The sequence below is a fragment of the Juglans regia genome, chromosome 12, assembly GCF_001411555.2.
Source record: "Juglans regia cultivar Chandler chromosome 12, Walnut 2.0, whole genome shotgun sequence".
Lineage (NCBI taxonomy): Eukaryota > Viridiplantae > Streptophyta > Magnoliopsida > Fagales > Juglandaceae > Juglans > Juglans regia.
The window spans coordinates 24,607,959-24,626,076 of record NC_049912.1 but is presented as its reverse complement, the minus strand read 5'-3'; the positions used below and the strand labels follow the sequence as shown (position 1 = coordinate 24,626,076).

At 36.1% G+C, this 18,118-nt stretch overlaps 1 protein-coding gene across 5 annotated transcripts; it reads right to left on the bottom strand.

Moving 5' to 3' along the window:
• Window positions 1-1,877: 1,877 nt before the first annotated feature.
• Window positions 1,878-17,485, bottom strand: LOC109005092 (protein argonaute 10-like). 5 transcript variants are annotated; one of them, XM_035683495.1, is made up of 23 exons: window positions 17,476-17,485; window positions 10,400-10,402; window positions 9,775-10,340; window positions 9,268-9,476; window positions 8,796-8,945; window positions 8,560-8,693; window positions 8,364-8,473; window positions 8,171-8,277; window positions 7,817-7,955; window positions 7,601-7,717; window positions 6,681-6,788; window positions 6,518-6,589; window positions 6,235-6,357; window positions 5,988-6,147; window positions 5,747-5,868; window positions 5,253-5,390; window positions 5,014-5,156; window positions 4,845-4,907; window positions 4,009-4,072; window positions 3,787-3,922; window positions 3,607-3,680; window positions 2,904-3,030; window positions 1,878-2,435 (listed from the first exon to the last, which is right to left on the bottom strand). In XM_035683495.1, the coding sequence occupies exons 3-23, from the start codon at window positions 10,273-10,275 to the stop codon at window positions 2,242-2,244; spliced, it is 2,991 nt and encodes a 996-aa protein (XP_035539388.1). In that variant the 5' UTR covers window positions 10,276-10,340; window positions 10,400-10,402; window positions 17,476-17,485; the 3' UTR covers window positions 1,878-2,241. The 5 variants fall into 5 exon arrangements, with proteins under 5 accessions (XP_035539388.1, XP_018839425.1, XP_018839424.1 ...); XM_018983880.2 differs by lacking the exon at window positions 17,476-17,485 and adding an exon at window positions 11,927-11,997 and having other exon boundaries at window positions 9,775-10,418; XM_018983879.2 differs by lacking the exon at window positions 17,476-17,485 and adding an exon at window positions 11,380-11,702 and having other exon boundaries at window positions 9,775-10,418.
• Window positions 17,486-18,118: the final 633 nt, after the last annotated feature.

Sequence of the window (18,118 nt, the reverse complement as noted above, 5' to 3'; positions counted from 1 at the left end):
ATTAGTGAGTGGCCGGTTTGGATTCAAAACTCTACTCAAATACTCATTTCATCATTATAATTTTTTTAAATTTTCACACAAAATATAATAAACAATTCAACTTTTTCAAATTTTAAAATAATAATAATATTAAAAAATATTATTCTAATAAATAAATATAGATAGAAGTCACTATTGGGAACATCCATTTTGTATACATGATGTGGCATCATATAGACCACACATCTCTCCAAATGAATGTTAGAAACAATGAACTAGAAGCAGCCACGCAGTGAATGCAAAGTGTACACTGCTATAATGGCTTCTCTCTAACATTACTCTATTTTAATAATATTTTATTTTACTATTAACAAATCATCTCAACTTAGAATAATCCAAACCACTCCTAAGCGTAGCTAGCTTCTTTTACGGCGGGCAATAGGCACTGCATGGGTCTTATATACAAATCTCCCAAAAATCTTAAAGCTACTGCATGCAATGCAAAGATTTGTTTAAGGATTGAATGTGCAAGTTCAATAGTACTACTCCCGAGTAATCTTTAAATAAATTGCCTTCAATTTTTCCCACGCTTTCACATGCAGCTTGAACCCGTTTTGGATCCCCATGCAGCTCCTAGCTAGCTGGGCTCGAGTACTTCGGCTCATTTTTCAAAAAGTAGAAGCATGCTTTACATTATGTTTCTCCATGCAAATTCAAACCGAGTTTCCACCGGCGTAAATGTGTTAGAGCTGGCCTTACTAGTGGATATGATGAGGCAATGTGGTGTACAAACTCCCAATGCGGGAACGTGGTCATTGTACGGGTGGTTTCAGTCGCTTTTTGGCAAATTTGAATGAAAAATGCTAATCGAATCTATAAAAGTGGCAGATAAAAGTGATTGATTAATTGATTTATTTTTTTTTAATTTTTTTATTTAATAATTAAGAAAATGAATATTAGTGAATTGATATTTTTTTAAAAAATATATATTTAAAAATATATAAAAAATGATTAAAAAAAAAAAAATACATTTACACTTATCGTTTGAATCCTTCCGTTCAATTATCGGTTCACGTAGCATTACCCAATTTGGATTCGTTGGAGCATTTGACTAGTCTGATATGTGTGAGTAATGCTTAGGGGGTAAGGTGTCATAATGGGATCAAGATCCCTTACAATTTTCTGATTCAAATACATTTTTACAATTCAGACACGTGTAAACTCCACAGCCGACATTAATTAATAAAATGTGGTCTATACATTGTGTCTATGACTTTATTTCTCCAAATTATATGAATTATTTCGCCACATGTACGTGCTTACCGCTATTGCAAGACAAAAACAGTACGCGGTTTCATACCATGAAGTACCAGCAGTTTGCGGACATCTGTGGCTTTTGAAAGAAAAGGCGACAAATAAAAAAAAAAAAAAACACTGCAGCCACTGACACCTTATATGCAGGCACCACATAGATTTAAGAGATTTGATGCAGGAACATTAGCCATGACGATAGGATTGCTTTCTTCCCCGTGAGCTAAGCGCATGTATACATATGGGGAGACTAAACATGCTTCCCTGTGTCGTGGAAAAAGACATCTTATGGATTGTTTCAAGCTCAGGAAATGGACGAAATCAGGTCAACATTGTAAGAGATGATGCTTTCAGCTTTATCTTCGTCGAATGTTTTTCGAAGTACCTTCAAAGATCTCTTAATTTTGCCCTTGGCACCATGCCCAGCAAATGCCATGACGTAACCATTGCAACCCATTTGGGGTTCAGGAATTGAGACCCCCCAAAAAACGTATCCGGTTCTCGAGTTCCGAAACGATTGTTTTCACTACCTTGAGGCTTGAGTTACCATTTACATCATTTTATTTACTTCGAACATCATTGCCATGGTATATGCGGAATTCGATAAAAAAAATTGTAAGCAAGTATTGGGGAAATTTTTGCTACATATAGATTGATACTTAAAAATTTGTACAAGACCTAGTTTAACTTTCTTCACATCATCGGTGGACAATTTCTAGCTCAATCAAAACCTGCTATCTATGATGGGTGTGCTTTCCATGTTCTTTGCTAGTTTGTACCAAGTATGAACCATAAACTAAAGCTCTACTGGTAAAATCACTGATCTGAATCCCGGAAGAACTTGAAACCACACGCCTCGATCATCATACATGTACAAAGAATATGTAGCGGTGAAGGAAATGGTGATTAGCGACCGATTTGGTGTTTATGTTATAACCCTCTCTGTGGTCTCTAACAGTAAAACATTACTCTTTTCACATTCTCCTTTAAGGCCGGCAATGGCCGGACACCAGACTCTCCAGCTGCTCGTGTACCCTTGGTACCATGACAGGTTCCACCACCTGTTGAGCCATTCTCCTGCATCTCCGGCTCCATGTAGAATCGGGCGCGAAAAGCAGCTAAATGTGCATAATATGCCGGAGGAACTACAAAGGAACAACAAATTCAGCCACTTCAATTAAACATTGTATTACAATTGGCTGGGACTCCTTTCGTTAGGAGGACAAAATGAACAAATTGATAGCAAGGATCTAGTTTTTTCCGTGTTCTTCTCCCACCACAATTGTGTCATGTAAGCTAACAAATTTTTTTTTTTTTTTTTTAAGTAAAGCTAACATTATAGGCTGCTACTTGTATGTATGCTGATCTTAAGAGATACTTCTTTTCTTTCCGTGGTAAGATTTATGTGAAGGAAGTCATCTCAAATCCTTCCAATGGAGTGATTAGAAATTATATCAGCAATGCATTTATAGCTTCCACAAGTTTTTTCATGCCTACTGCCTTAAGTGCTGAGCTAATCTTCAAAATTATCCAAGAGACAGAAGGGGAAGGGATTAGGTTTGATAGTGAATTCATCATACGTTGACAACAGTGAAAAGAACAACATTGCGTACCAACAGAGACAGAGCGTGTGCATCTTGCATATGTATAACAGAGATTGTTTGTCAATGTCTGGATTCCATCTGCGGTAAAATTGTTCTCATCCCATAGAACATGGTAGTGAGCTGGCCGACTTGTCCCCTATATATGATATAGAAATTGTTGGTCAAAATTTTAGTTTACATGTACTGAAGCTACAGAATTTACAAAGAATCAACTGGGTGCAGTTGTCAGCTACTCGCTATTAACTAAATAACAAGATTACCTATAAAAAAAAACTAAAAAACAAGAATCTTCCAGTATACATGTTGCCTTTGTGTTTCAGCATTTACAGATTAATTTTACGGTAGAGACCATAATATACCAGTATGATTTATTTTTTTAATAAGTAAATGACCTCATCCAAGCCCTTAAAATGGAAAAGTAACGGCTCCCAAAACTTCCTAAATAAATGTGACAGCCCAACAGAGAACAAAGAATAGGATGGTGCCCAATCATGCTGCTCCTTTTCTTTTATGCTTGTAAATTTCTTTTTCTTTCGATGTGTGTAATAGTATTTCCTCCACCACCCCAATATAAGGTTTGATAAGATTCCTCTTATGATGTTTGCATACATCACTGTTTATCACTTCTCTAGTTCCTGAGTAACATTTCTTTTAAGAGAGTACGGATTCCTAAGTAACATTTGGAATTGTAAGTCAAATAATAATGTTTTACCTGAATACCAGCATGGCTGCAGAGATAAAAATCGAATTCTGTTGGATGACAAATTTTAGAATCAACCACAGTGCCTGAGAAAACAGAATGAAGTCGTTATAAAACCTATGATTTTTTGCATGTGCGCATAAGAATGCAAAGGAAAACAGGCGATTTTTTTTTATGAAATTTAAACCTCACCAGGCAAAACGTTCCCACTCTTGTCTGTGCTGCTCCTGTCCCTATGGTTGTTGGCAAACAATCGAGTGTGATGTCGTTTTTGCACCACAATGAAAGTCACTGGTGGTTGATAGTTTGGTTCAAGCGAAGCACAGGCCTGTGCAGTGATTGTGAAACCGTGTGACTTTGTGTTTATTCTAAATTATTTAATATAGCAAAAAAGATAAATAAATCGATTCTCACCTTCCGGATTGCATCTAACTCATAAAGCAGAACTTGATAAAACTGCCCTTCACTTACCCCATCCCTGTTCACATTAGTTGTTGACATGATAGAAACTGTAAGTATACAATGAACTTTGCAATGTATTTACAAAACACGATTAATGCACGTAATTCTCTACACACATTCCACAGTATGCACATCATGTAAAGTTGGATCAAAGCATGGCAAAATCATTGAAAAGCATAATCCCTTTAGAGATATAACTTAATATAAACATTCCATTGATGCTCACTTGTCAAAGTTAAATCTTTTAGGTTTCACAAGAGACTTGCAATGCTCCCTAGCTCCAAATATTAAATCAAAAAATTTTCTTTTTGTTTTTTACATGTGATGTCTGATAAGAGAAAGTGCACATATGTACCATATATCTGCAAGTGGATATATGTGTTAGTGTATATAATATATATAATCTTTTTTGGGGACAAAAGAGAAGGCCCACTTCTCTTGCATATGGCTTCCTGCATTTTTACACTCCATAAAGGCTCATGCAACATTAGAAAGAGAACAGGTTTTGAAAAACAAAAAATCTTCACAACCTCCTAACACTCCACACTCTACATTATTTTTAATTTTTATTATTTTTTTCTTTTATTAAATATTTATTATATGAATAATAAATAAAAAATTTGAAATAATTTAAAAAGAATAAACTCAAAAAAAAATTAAAAAAAATATTAAAAATTTAAAAAATTTTAAAAAGTGTGGAGTGTGGAGTGTGGTGGAGGTTGTGTAGCAATGCTCTTTGAAAAAAAGTAGTTCTGAAAACCTGCATTAGAGACTAGAAGAATGTTGACCTGTAAAATATAATCCTTAGCGGCTTCTGCCCAGTTGCCTTCCTAAAAGAAACAAGGAGATCCCTGCAACAAGTGGATAAATACAGACATGAAATGCTGACCTAAAAAATGGACAACAAAGAAGCAACAAAGATTAGACCAGTCCAGCTTAAAAAATGAAGTCTCATACCGGATCATTCCACCATTAACCGCACCACGAACAGGATCATGCCACGTTTTGTACAAGTCCTGTATGAGTTCCTGCCTGTGAGCTTGAGCACAAACTAATCCAGCATATTTTGTCACTTCAGGCCAGTCCTGGGAAGCTACTACCTACAGTTGGACCAACTCTATAAGCTACCAAAACCTGAATAATCCTTTAATTGGAAAGTAGTTAGGACAAAATATGTATAGTTCAGGAAATCATACAGCAGCTATTGAGGGACTGGAGTCTTCTCCATTCTCCGGGTGCGTCACATCAGCTCCGAATATTATTGTTGGTATGTCACTCACTAATGGAATTCTGCAGCTGATAGCATCTAGAAGAACAGTGTTTCTACCACCCATCTGCACACCAACAATAAGAAAAAAAAATCAGGATTCAGGTATCAGGAACCATGAGTTCTCTAGAAAGTGGAGAATTATTCAGATAAACATAAGAGTGGGCATGCTGATACCAATTGCTGCCGTGGTTTATACTTCAAGAATATTTCAGTTATATATAAAATGAGGTATGCATTACCATTCTCAAACTAATGACTTAATCAAGGGTGCTTTAAAAATCAAGTTATCAATGCCATAAGAACCAGAAATTATTAGTGGCCTGATACATATTCAAATATTGAGAATTTAGCCGTTTGATGATGAATGCAAGTAAAACGAAAATTGGGAGTAATTTCATATAAAATGAGAATTAATCAAACCTTAACATTGATCTTCAGAGACACATTTGCCAAGTACTGCTTGCTGATCTTGAAAACATGCTTTGTGAGACAGCATTGCGATATCAAGCCAAGATCAGTTTCACATATTCGTTTGAGATCGCCTGAAAAAATAATCATATAGAACAACCACGTCAAATTTAAGTTTTACTTTCAATTCAAGCAGATGAAGCACATCCCAGTTTCATGGACATAACTGCCAAAATTTCAACGCAAGACATACCATATAAAGACCCATTGTTGTCTGGCAAAATAGCTAACAGCAGCTCTAGTTCTTTTCCTTTCGTCTTGTTCATGGCTGCATGATAGACATGCTTCAAGGCTTTCTCCACTTGTTCAGGCCTCGCATTGTAGATTGAAATGACGGGCTCTGGATTAAATTCCTAGAAAATAGGAAAAAAACTAAAGGTCTTCTTCGAAGAAACTGTCTAATCTTGAAACATGCAAAATGAAACAGATAAAAAGGTTACCATGCCAGACACTTGACACATTTGGGCAAGTTCATTACAAAACCCACGAGCAACACTCTCCTGCACACTCCGTGAGAAATTTATACATGCCCACCGGCTTACAGTCATCCCATTGATCATTTTCTGCATTATGTGAGGAACAGATAACCAAGAGATGAGGGGTAAAATCAATAACAGAATTAGGGGTAATGTAATATCCATGAAAATCCATGAGGCCTAATTCTTGACCGGAGGGGATACCAAAGGCCTCTGCCCTTGCTGGGAAATGTCACAACAATGATACCTTGTTCATCATGTTCCACTGACCAACTTGTGGCAAACAGTCTTTTTCCTTTCCAGCTTCATGATACTTCAGCTGCAGTTAAGGGTGCCATGATAGTGAGCGGTAATATAATACCAAATGTCTTTTTCTAAACATAATAGTCGTAATAGGAGAAGCACATTACCCAAGGAGCAGGAAGAATTCGTGCCTCAACAGAAGCTAGCTTTTCACTGATTTTGATGCCAAACTCCTTTGCATAAGGGTCTTGATCATAGGCATTTTGTTGAACTGTCTGCTTCAGACCAAGAATGATAGTTATCCGTATGAACTAAATCAGAACCCAACAACACCAGACAGGTCATATAACACCATAATTCCAATTTACATGGCTTGCATGGTCCCAATGTCCTCTTGTTAAAGATGCATGCAACTCAGTTTGAGGCTTAGTCATAGGTCTCGTGCTATTATGTTGATATTCCAACTAGTCATTTATTTGAGTTCTCTTAGCATGAAAAGAATAAATAAAAAATGTACAATTGGATACAGCCTTCCAGCAGACAGTAGAAGTTTTTAAACTTGTCTATCAGATGATTTGGCACATTCTCAAGAACCCCATACATATATAAAATGTAGGTTAGCTGTTGACCCTGTCATATAGGATTTTTTTTTTTTTTCTTGGCACTGGGTGTCCAAGAACAGTGTCCCAACTAATCCTGGGGGTGCATAGGCCTTCGGCAAGGAGTTTCCCGTAAGTGCACCTCGGGGTAATTCAAGGAAAAAATCCTCCAGTCCGATTGGCCCTAGAGATTGTTTGCATCGAAGGGGATTTGAACCTTAGACCTAGGGGGAACATGCTTCAATTATTTGTCGAGAAGACAACAGGGTATTTTAAGGTTTTCAAGCATTTACAATTAGTTAAAGGGTGGAATGAAGGGTGGTCTCAAAGATTCCAAAGTATCTTCCTTTTCCATGATCTCATAACCAAGTGAAGGAAAGGCATCTATGTATCAACAAGACAAGCCCACAAATCCCATCTTCTAAAGGTTGCAAAATGGCTCGATTGAGTAATTTGACGAATATACAATATTAGAACGTCAAAAATACCTGCAAAATATCATATTCTCGATCTCTAGGTCTTTGACAAGTAACTTTTAGGAGAGCAGTAATTTGCCTCTCATTGAGCCTTTTTGTGTATCGTTGCCCCTCAACAATTTTGCAGGCCTGCATCATCAAAAGCATAATCGTGAAGGAATTGTGGACAAAATCTGAAATAAAATCAACTTGGAGAGAGAGAGAACTTTATTAACAGATACTCCCTACCTCCATAGGCAAATAGTTAGCCTTCTTTTGGTTTCCTACTTGAAGACAAGGAAGGTGTGTGTGTTGAATGGTGAAGCCATACATCTCTTGGAAGTATTCAACAACTGACTTCATGGTTGAGTTGTCATCAACAGGAAACCTGAACAAATATACCTCAATTAACCAAAATATGAACACATTTATGAAGGATTTAAAGAGGGAATTGACAAGAACGAGTTTTTCTTTTCTGGTATGGGAAATACAGCTAAACTCTATTTATAGTCAGCTTCCATTTTTCATGATGCAAGAACTCTCACCAACTTCCAATTCTATAGACTTTGAAGAGAAAATACAAACAAATAATTTAAAACCTACACTAGTTCTCTTGTAGGTTGAGACGTCAATCCTGAAACACGATACTTCCTCCGTACATTGCCCCTGTGTGTTACTTCAACTTTCACTCCTCTTAGGGCTCTCTTGATCTGGTAAACATTCCAATTGTATTCTAGATTAAATGAAATATCTAGAAAACAAAACCCCACCGCATCACTAATGCAGAGAAAAGTACCTTTACACGGTCAGAATCAGACAATGGTCTTGACAAAACATCTTTACCAAGAAGCTGGGCAACAAAGTCTATTACTGGGAGAGGCTCAATAAATGCAGCTGAAGCCATATCTGTCAAATGTAATAATTGAGTAAATAACAGGGAGACTGTTTGAAAAAATCTCAAGCACTGTCCATTAGAAAATTCATAGAATTACCAATGTTTAAGGACAGGCCCATCTGGGTAGGCCTTATACTCTGGTAAAAACCACACCATGATTCCAAGCCATCACCGAGCCGTTGTGGCATTCTAATATCTGGTGAAAAGAAGGATCTCCCTATTGGGCAATACCTTTACAAAATGTAGGCTTTGTAAGGTTACAAGAACCAATTGTGCAAGGGTCATCTGTCACATATATAATTTGGCGGGATAACACGCATTGAGAAATTATACCTCTTTGTTGAAAGCTCCCTTAATACAATGTCAAGAATTTGAAGAGCTTCCTGTGGAGCATCTGCACGCTTGCCAGCTAGAAACTGCCCCAAATGATGCATGTTTGCCCTCGCGACAAACTTAATCACCACTTTATATTCTCTTTCCCGTCTGGAAATTTTATATAGACCAATTGTTACTTTCATAGGTATATAACAAAAACGAAAAAAAAAAAAAAATCCACAGCAAAGTCCATCATAAAGCAAAAGTCATAATCCAAATTATAAAGATTTTTAGTTATTTTTATTTTATTTTTATTTTTATGTTTAATTCTATAAATATTCAGAACGAGAAACCTCAACTGAAGAAAAGAGGACGACCCAGATGGGTGCAAAGAAAAGAGAGAAGAGCATAACCCAGAGGGCACCGCGGGGGGAGAGAGCGAGAGAGAGGTTAAAATGGGAACAGGATAGCACAGGCAATAAATTCTTACTTGGGACCATTGATTCCATCTTCCTCATCTACTAGCTTAATTTTGAACTCTTTCCAAGCAAAGGGCAGCTCCCCAGCTGTGTACAAACTCTTTCTGCCATCATAAGCAGGTAGTCTCGTTCCTAAATCAGATTCTCTGTACAATCTTACCAGTTCTTCCATGATGGCTCTGTTCACGGTTCTTGATGACACTTCAGGAGTTATGGTCACCTGCACGAATCAGTACACAGATGGTGAAAAGGCAAACAAACAATAAGAACATAATTGATGGCCCAATTTAAAACTCATAAATGGCTATAGAAGAAAAGGACAGACGAATAACAGACACCTGATCGATTTCCTCTGCAATGTAACAACAAACATATGAATAAACCACACCATAAACTTACTGGATGTCAGATTCAAGGGGCCCAAGTGCTATGACACAAAGCAAAATGCAATTCAATTATCCGCAGCATCATATTAACAGCTAAGTTTAATATTAGCCCCATTAAAGTAAACAGCTTACATCATACTGGTTCAGGTCCTTCTCAGGTAACTCCGCAAAGAAATGGTTGGCCTTTACAATACACTTTGTCCCAACTTGCCCAAAACCAGGCCTCCGGGCAAAACTCGAAGCCTTGCTCGTAGTAGGAAAACTCATCTCCATTCCACACAAGTTGCCACCGTTTTCAACCGATCCATCTAGCGTACTCGCTAAAAGGGCTCCGGCCGGATTCGCAGAGACGGGCGTATTCACCACGGTGCAGTGCCGGGAACTCGGACGCATACAAACATCGCCTTGATCAAACTTTCGGCCACCTCTACCCCTTCTTCTTCCTTTGTTTTTTGATGGTGGCGAAGTTTGGTTGTGAGGTTTTGTGTTATGGGGCTCTTGGGGTGGTGGACCTTTACCATTTTGGGCAGTTTTGTTGGTGGGTGCCTTCTGCATTTGGTTCATGGAGTTCTGCAAGTGGGTTTTGATCACAAGGTGTTGCTCTGTGCTCTCTTTCATCTGCCTTATAGGCATGTTGGATTCGCTAATTTTGCGGACTGAAACTGATACGCAAAAGCACAATTACTCGTTGAAAAGAGCTTCACCAAATGGCACACAAACGCACTGCCTTCTTTTTATTCTTTCCTATTTCTCTCACAGACTTGAGACTATTTCAGCTGGGGAAAAAAAATAAACGGGAAAATGCAGGTCAGCGACATAACAAAAGATTGTAGACGAGTAAACAAATGGAAATAATGATGATAAATGCATCATGGTTTTGTACTCAAAGTAAAAAAAGTATGGGCAAAAGTTCCATCTTTCGTTGAACATTACAAGCATTACTATTCCTTTGATAAGTAGAAAAGCCGGTCCATTCACATATGTTTCAGGAAGCAGCTTGACCCCTTAAAAATACATGGAAATGAGAAAGAGCCAACCAAGAAACAAATAGTAACAGTTTCTTCTGACTAGTAATTAAAGAGCCATTGGGTCGAGAAGACAAAGATAGCTCAAACACAACCAAAAAAGATGGTTATTTTAATATAATTTCTTATTCTCGACTCAAAAACTCAGAAGCCCATCAATAAGAGAAGAAACATAAAACACGAAACCCCAAATAAAACTAGCAGCCCAAAAATCAGCTGTAAACTCGAAAAGCATATATGCAAAACCGAAGACAAATCTTCTTCAGATTCTTCTATTAGCAACACAATGAACTGGCAGACAGAGAGCATGGAATGAATAAATATAATTAGACAAACAATTAGAACCCCAAGAAACGGAAATATCCACAAGTCAAAACCATTCCCTTAGGCATCTCCCCTACCTGAAACCGATAATCATATAGAAGATGAATAAACCCAAACGGATAAAACATGACAGAAGAATATGTGTGTGTGTGTGTATATATATATATATATATATTTTACAGATTTTGAAACCAGGTGATTACTGTAGGAGGAGAATAAAAACACCAAGAAGAAAACAAAAATTAAGAACAAGTCCAAAGAGAAGGAATAAACATTGAAAAGGGAAGCGTAATCACTATTTGTAGGATACCCAAAACTAATTCCGACGAGGAAGTGCAGCCCCCATTAAATAACCAAGTCCAAAGAAGCCAAAAGATTGAAGACTCACCAACTAACCAACCCACCACACTCAGAGACTATGGGAGTGATGGAATACTAAAACAAGTCGCTCTGCACTTGAATCAAATCATAAGAAAGAAGAAGAAGGGAGGCTTTAAAAGGATGGGTGGCAAAGAACGTGACCAGAGATTAAAAGGGGAACCAAAAGCTTACTACATATAAAAGATAGGTTTTGGTGGATGATTCAGATACCAGAGATAGAGAGAGAAAGAGAGAGGTGATGATGATAAATGAATTTTTATACACGCATGCAAGTGCTTTTGGTTGTTTTCTTTATCACGTGTAAAAGGCTTGTGAGGACCCTGCCCCCTCCCCCCACCCCATGTTTTTAAAATCACCTCCCCCTCCCCCCTTCTCTCTGTTTGTTCCGGTTCTGGACTGGTCGCGCAGCCTCGGGGACGTACCATTACCATATATTATATGTATAAAAAAACAAAATATATATGGAGAGACTGAGAGGGGAGAAAGGATGGAGAGAGGAAAGTGGGGAAATACGAGTCCAAAAGAGTTACTGAGGATTGTAAAAGCAATCATACACAGAAGAAGAATAATTCGAACTTGCAGTACTCTCCATCTTTTGCAGACTTGTCCATTTCCTCCCTCTCTCCCTCTCTCTAGTCCCTATGCAGTAGTGTATAGTGTAATAGCTGAAACACTCTCTTTTTCCTTTCTTTTTATTTTATTTTTTCCTCTCTTTCGTTTCCCCTCCGGCTCCGATGCACTGCTTCGTTAAACGGTCGATTCAATGGGCGGATAAGACTTGGGGTCCACTTTCCTTGTGTTGCTTTATCTGCTTTTGGACCCTTTGACTTGATCCACTACACTAAGGTCCACCGTATTAAGCTCTTCTACAAGCTGGACCCTCGTATCAACTATTTCATACAATCTACATTTTTTAGACTCGTTTTTTTTTTTTTTTTTGACAAATAATTGGATAACATATCTTAGTATAAAGATATTTTCGCAAAAAATTTGTGACATTTTCTGAAATTCAGTCATTATTTTTTAATTAAGTGGCTAAGTTAAAAAAATAAAATATAGAGAATTTCAATCTCGACCAATACAAGCTTAAGGATCTAGCGGTTGGAAATGATTTAGGAGGATGCATGATTGGGTATGTTGTTGGTGAGTACCATGGGTATAATGAGATTAACTATAGGAGAAAAAGGCAAAAGAAATGAGGCCTGAGGAGGTAGTGATTGTCTATGATGGCATCCTAGACTTCGAGCTAAATGGTTGGAAATCAATTGCAATTTATGAGATCTCACTCATTATAATTTGGATGGTTGTCAAAGGTGGAGTGCCTTCGGAATTATTACTTGTTGACCCCTATGCCTGAGATGTTTAGGTATTCCAACGCCTACCATAGCTACAATGTTACGACAAGGATTCACCGTTGGATCAATCTTTAACACCAATTGGCTAAACACAATCCACCCGTCCAAGTTCATTGAAGATGAGAAAGTACTACAGGACCACCTTGAGTTCAAAGGCTATGAATTTGCAGGGCAAAGAGGAATGGATTAGAATCAACAGGAAATCTTGTGATGTGAGAAATATGGTCCAAAGGACAACATAAATAAGGATGTATCTATTTGTTGGACGGTTTTGAAGGCAGGCAAAATTTCCATGAGACAATTAATGCATCAAATCATTACTCCAACTAAAAGAGAGAACCCAAATAAATAAATAATTTTGAGAAATGGGTTTTGTTTTGTGGGGGCATGGGCTTGTTTTTGTTGTGACATAACTGCATAAATTTGGTTTGGATTTTTCCTTTTTTTATCATGACAAAATAAAAGAGACGTAATATGTAAGGGACAAGTCATAGATGGGCAAAATTTGTTTTGTTTTGTTTTGTTTTGGGTTTGAGTTAAAAAAAAAAAAAAGTTTTGTTATAAATCAGCAACTGTTCACAACACATATTCCATACTTATAATTTTTTCATGATATGTGAAGTATTTTTTATAAAATACGAAAATATTTTTTATAAGATGTGAAATGTGAGATAGTGAATAGTAATTATGAGAAGGTTTTTTCTAAAATAAAAATAAAAATAAAAATTGAGAGGATGAATGTTAGGTATGTTTTGGTTGTGGACAAGCAAAAGGCATATTTGAGAGTAGTGGTGTTGGGGGGAGTTTCCCAAGTGAGAATAGTGGGTGTCGTGGGGTCCAATCTCCACAAATTTAAACACGTCCTAACATTTTCACATTTTGTACTGCTCAATTGCTGCTTATGATTCCACCCATTTCAATGTTGGGTACTTTGTTGGGGACATTATGTTTATATATATATATAGAGAGAGAGAGAGAGAGATGGTTTTGTTTAGACAATTATATTTATAACACAGGCCCTATATACGAACCTTTGTGGGTGCATGGGAATGAATAATGAATTATGGAACACACGCACACATGCGGACCTGTGTGCTTATTCCCATCACGTGAGCACCATTGTTATTGAGTTTATACTTTAAAGCAAAGGAAAGGAAACAAAAAAAAGCTACAAACTTTTCCCATCATTTGAACTACTAAAATAATCATTCCTTTTTTTAGGTTAATTTATCCCCTAAACAATTAATAAAAGTTTGTAGATTACATGATCTCTCTTTTATCTGAGCACAAGCTTTCTGCTTTTTCCTAAACTAATTATCTTTCAATTGAATTGTTATCTCCCATACATCGTTTTATAAGTGTCATTGGGATCAAGCTATGACACAAGTTACAAGATCATGTCAAGATAATTAATAGATCAAGTACTGGTATTAGTCATTACTCATACTCATATGGTATGGTTAAAACAATTAAAAAAATATACCTTAGCTTATAAAATTCTACCTATCATATAATAAAAATATAACCTATGATCATATTTATTAATTATTTGGATTTTTTTTTAATGGTCATGTTGGGCAATGCACGCCTGCATGCAATAGTTCCACCCATTGTGTTTTTTTTTTCAAATTATGTATATAAATATATAGTTTTGGAGCCATTAATTAATGTTTGTTTTGTTGCTAATTATGGAGTAACTTACATTGCTAATAATTAAATGAAAGTGTTTGTCCAAATGTTAATTAAGGGACACCATGACACGACATGCCTGCAATGAAACTGGCCACTGTATATATATAATGGCTATAAATATTGGAATTTAATAACTGGAGATAGTTTTTAATTAGCATCTGTTTTATTATACGAGTAATTGCTAGCCACCACTTCCATAATCAACCAATAACCAATCACTATCTTTCGTTTTGTTTTCCAAGTGTTCGCCACTCCTTTTCATTAGGACAAAGGAACAAAATAAAAACGTTAAGAAAATTATACACAGTATTGTTTGTCGCATTCATCCATCGCCAGACAATGTATCATCACATAAATGCTTTATGATTCTAAAGATTTAAATTGAGAAACTGACCTGATTTGATGCGGTATATTAGATTATAAAATTATATTTATTATAAGATAAGTTTAACATATTATATAAAATTATATCAATTTGTAGATTTATTTTTATAAAATCTTTTTATGACTGTAATACTTCTTTCATCATTATCCGATTTGTGCCACGTGCATGGTCAAATTGATCAAAGACATCTTTAATCTAATCTATTTAAGTGTCGCATATACTTTGAACATGTAATAAGCACGTGCTTACTTAACACTTGGTACATTTTCTTCCCGATGGCTTTGGGATATATGATCAAGTTTACCTTATATCTTTTAGTCAAATATAATTTGAATTTATACTTTGGAAAAGGAGAGATAGAGATTGAATTGGAAAACTGCCAAAGTACCAAAAGACAGAAGTGTGTATGGCGTTTGCTGGTGTCAATTTTCCACTCAACAGTTAGAAGTCTGCGGTGATGTGCCTTGCTGCCACAGACATATATCCCTCCTTTGGCTGGAAATGCCTTTGACACATTTGACACTGTATAACCTTAAGGTATCCCCATAAACAAACAAACAAACAAAGGTCTAATATTTGCAACTCTTGATCAGGTGCATGTACTCAGGAGGTGCCACGTGTGCTCCCACTCCTTGAAGGCCACGTGGAGCCCAACCCAAAAAGAAAAAAAAAATTATTGGGAGATTATTGCATAGATCACTAGCATTGATTCCTCTGTATGGATATGTAAAATCATATATTTTGAAGATTAATTTTGTATATCAAGAAAAAATCTCACATTTTATTATGTATTTTTTAACCAAATAATAATAAAATATATATTTTTTTATATGCTTCAAATGAGCAATTATCAATCTCTTTCAATCCTCTTTAGTTTCTTTGTTTGCGTTCTGTTGAGAGAGAGATCAAATGGTAGGAGAGAGAAAAAAATAATAAAATAATATTTAGAGAGTGAACGAAATATTATTCATAGATATGTAAAATTTTGAAAATACATAATTTAATGTAGACTAATTTAAATAGATATTATACAAATATGAAAATGAATATGAATATGCATAAACATTACCAATACTCTAAGATCCTTTGAAATACTCATGATTGAAACATCCTTACCAAATTGAAAAAGAAAATCAAGTCAGACCGATCCAAATGCTCTTAATTTGCTGCTTTGGTCCACACCAGCAGAACCCAAAAAGGTTTTGATCATTACCCACAAACTTATGAGCAGGCTGAATCAGAACGGCATTGATTTCAAGTGGTCTCTGCAGTTACTACTGCATTAACATCATGAATCATGATGACCATTTAATTTACAGTGCATCATAGCAATTCCACGTAAAAGATGTAAATATTTCTGAAAATCTTGAAGGGAATTTAAGACTTTAAACAGAGTTGAAGATAAGGTTGGAAACAAGGCATGGCATCTAGACACTACAAATTGTAGTTATGTTTTGATTGAATGAGTTGCTTGTCTTTTCCCTGGACAATTGAATTTGTTGTCATCTTCATTTTTCAATGTGCATGTCATTATAGTCTTTTCAAATATCTTTTGCTTTTCGGCATTGAGCGAATACATGCACAATATAATAAATAATATGTATGTGTATGTGTATGTGGCCATCAAAAGACACCCCCCAAAAAAAACTTTCATCAGTATCCCCAAAAGCAAAGCGGTCAGAACTCAAAAAACACACACACAAAGTACTTTCACATCTCCTTTGATCATCGTCCCACCAACCCTTAACTTTTTCTGTCAAAAAAGCATCAAGGGCATTTCCGTCCCAACACATTTGGCATTTTCAAAAACCTAAAAACTTTGAAGGAAAAAAAAAAAAAAAAGGACTTTTTGTCTTTTAGATGTCTAATTTGGGCCCCACGAAAGATCCAAAGTTCATGGGCTAATCAACTTGTCTCTGGGGGGGGCCCATGTAAATCCCCCACACACCCCCACCCCAATCCGTACATTTAGACTAGCTGGTTTAACCGGTTCAAGTGTGCATGTACCTTCAAACACACGCAAACAAGGGAGTATTTGCATTATGCTTTTTGACCAAGTTTCACATTCAAAACATCGAGAAAATTTTAAAAGCGAAATCTGGGTAATATTCTTTCAAAGAATCAAAGCCTATAACTTTGGTTTTGAGGTTCAATGATGGAGGTGGGCGGGGGAAAGAAAGATCTGTAACATCATTTTCGTGAAAAATGCATTAAACTTGAAAGCTATTCTATTTTCATGACTTTATTATCGGAGATGACAAAAGGTTTTTGGTGGTGGGGTGTTGGGGACCAATTTCCAGCATTGTGCTAGATGATGTACGTGCACATGAAGACCGTCGTGACCACATTTATCCTTTTGCTTTTTCTTTGACTGCCATCTTTCATTTGTGTGCTAACCATTGTCCTTTCAAAGAAATTATTTCCTCTGCTTTTGGCGGCAAATTTCCTGCTGGCAGAGCACTCTATTATGCTCTGGGTCTTGAAGGATTTAGGGTAATTTTTTTGGTTAGATCTGTTTGGAGTTATTGGATTGTTTCGTATATTTGTGTTTTGGTAAGGATATTGGACGGATCTGAATAGTGAAAAATCCATCTACATGTTCGATGGGAACAGGTGGCAGCAATTCATTATGAAGATGAAATATAAAGTACTATTGCTTGTGTTCCTTCACAGCTTCACCATTAGTATCCTTGAGCCTTGTTTGTTACGCAGTTTTCTGCGTAAAAAGTACAATAATTAGTTGTCTCTAATTATGAGTATAAGTTAGTTTTTATGAGCAGTTTTGCCCTTTTTCTGTTGTACCTTCAAGTTGATATCTTCCCTTTTTTTTTGAGTTCTCTGAAAAAGTGCATGCTTCAAAATTGCAAGAATCGATACGTAGGACAATAATCACCAGACACCAGCACTTTGTTTGTGAAACACTGGACACTAACTGATCCAGCAGTTCTGCAAAGGTCAATAAAAATTGCATATTCCCAACCAGAATTAGACCTATATCTTTTGATTAACAACATCCCCTCATGTTTTTACATCGGATCATCGGTACAATATTTATTAAGAATTTGATATCGTGACAAAATTTACATATTAAAAGGCTCGTTTAAATCTAGAAATCATCTCAACTAATTTCATTTTATCTTATTATTATAATTTTTTTAAATTTTCATATAAAATATAATAAATAATTCAATTTTTTTAAAATGTCAAAATAATAATAATATTAAAAAATAATATTTTATTTAATTCATCTAAAATTTAAAATTATATCCCTTCATATGATCTCTTCTTACTATCCAAATGAGCCCAAAGTCTGA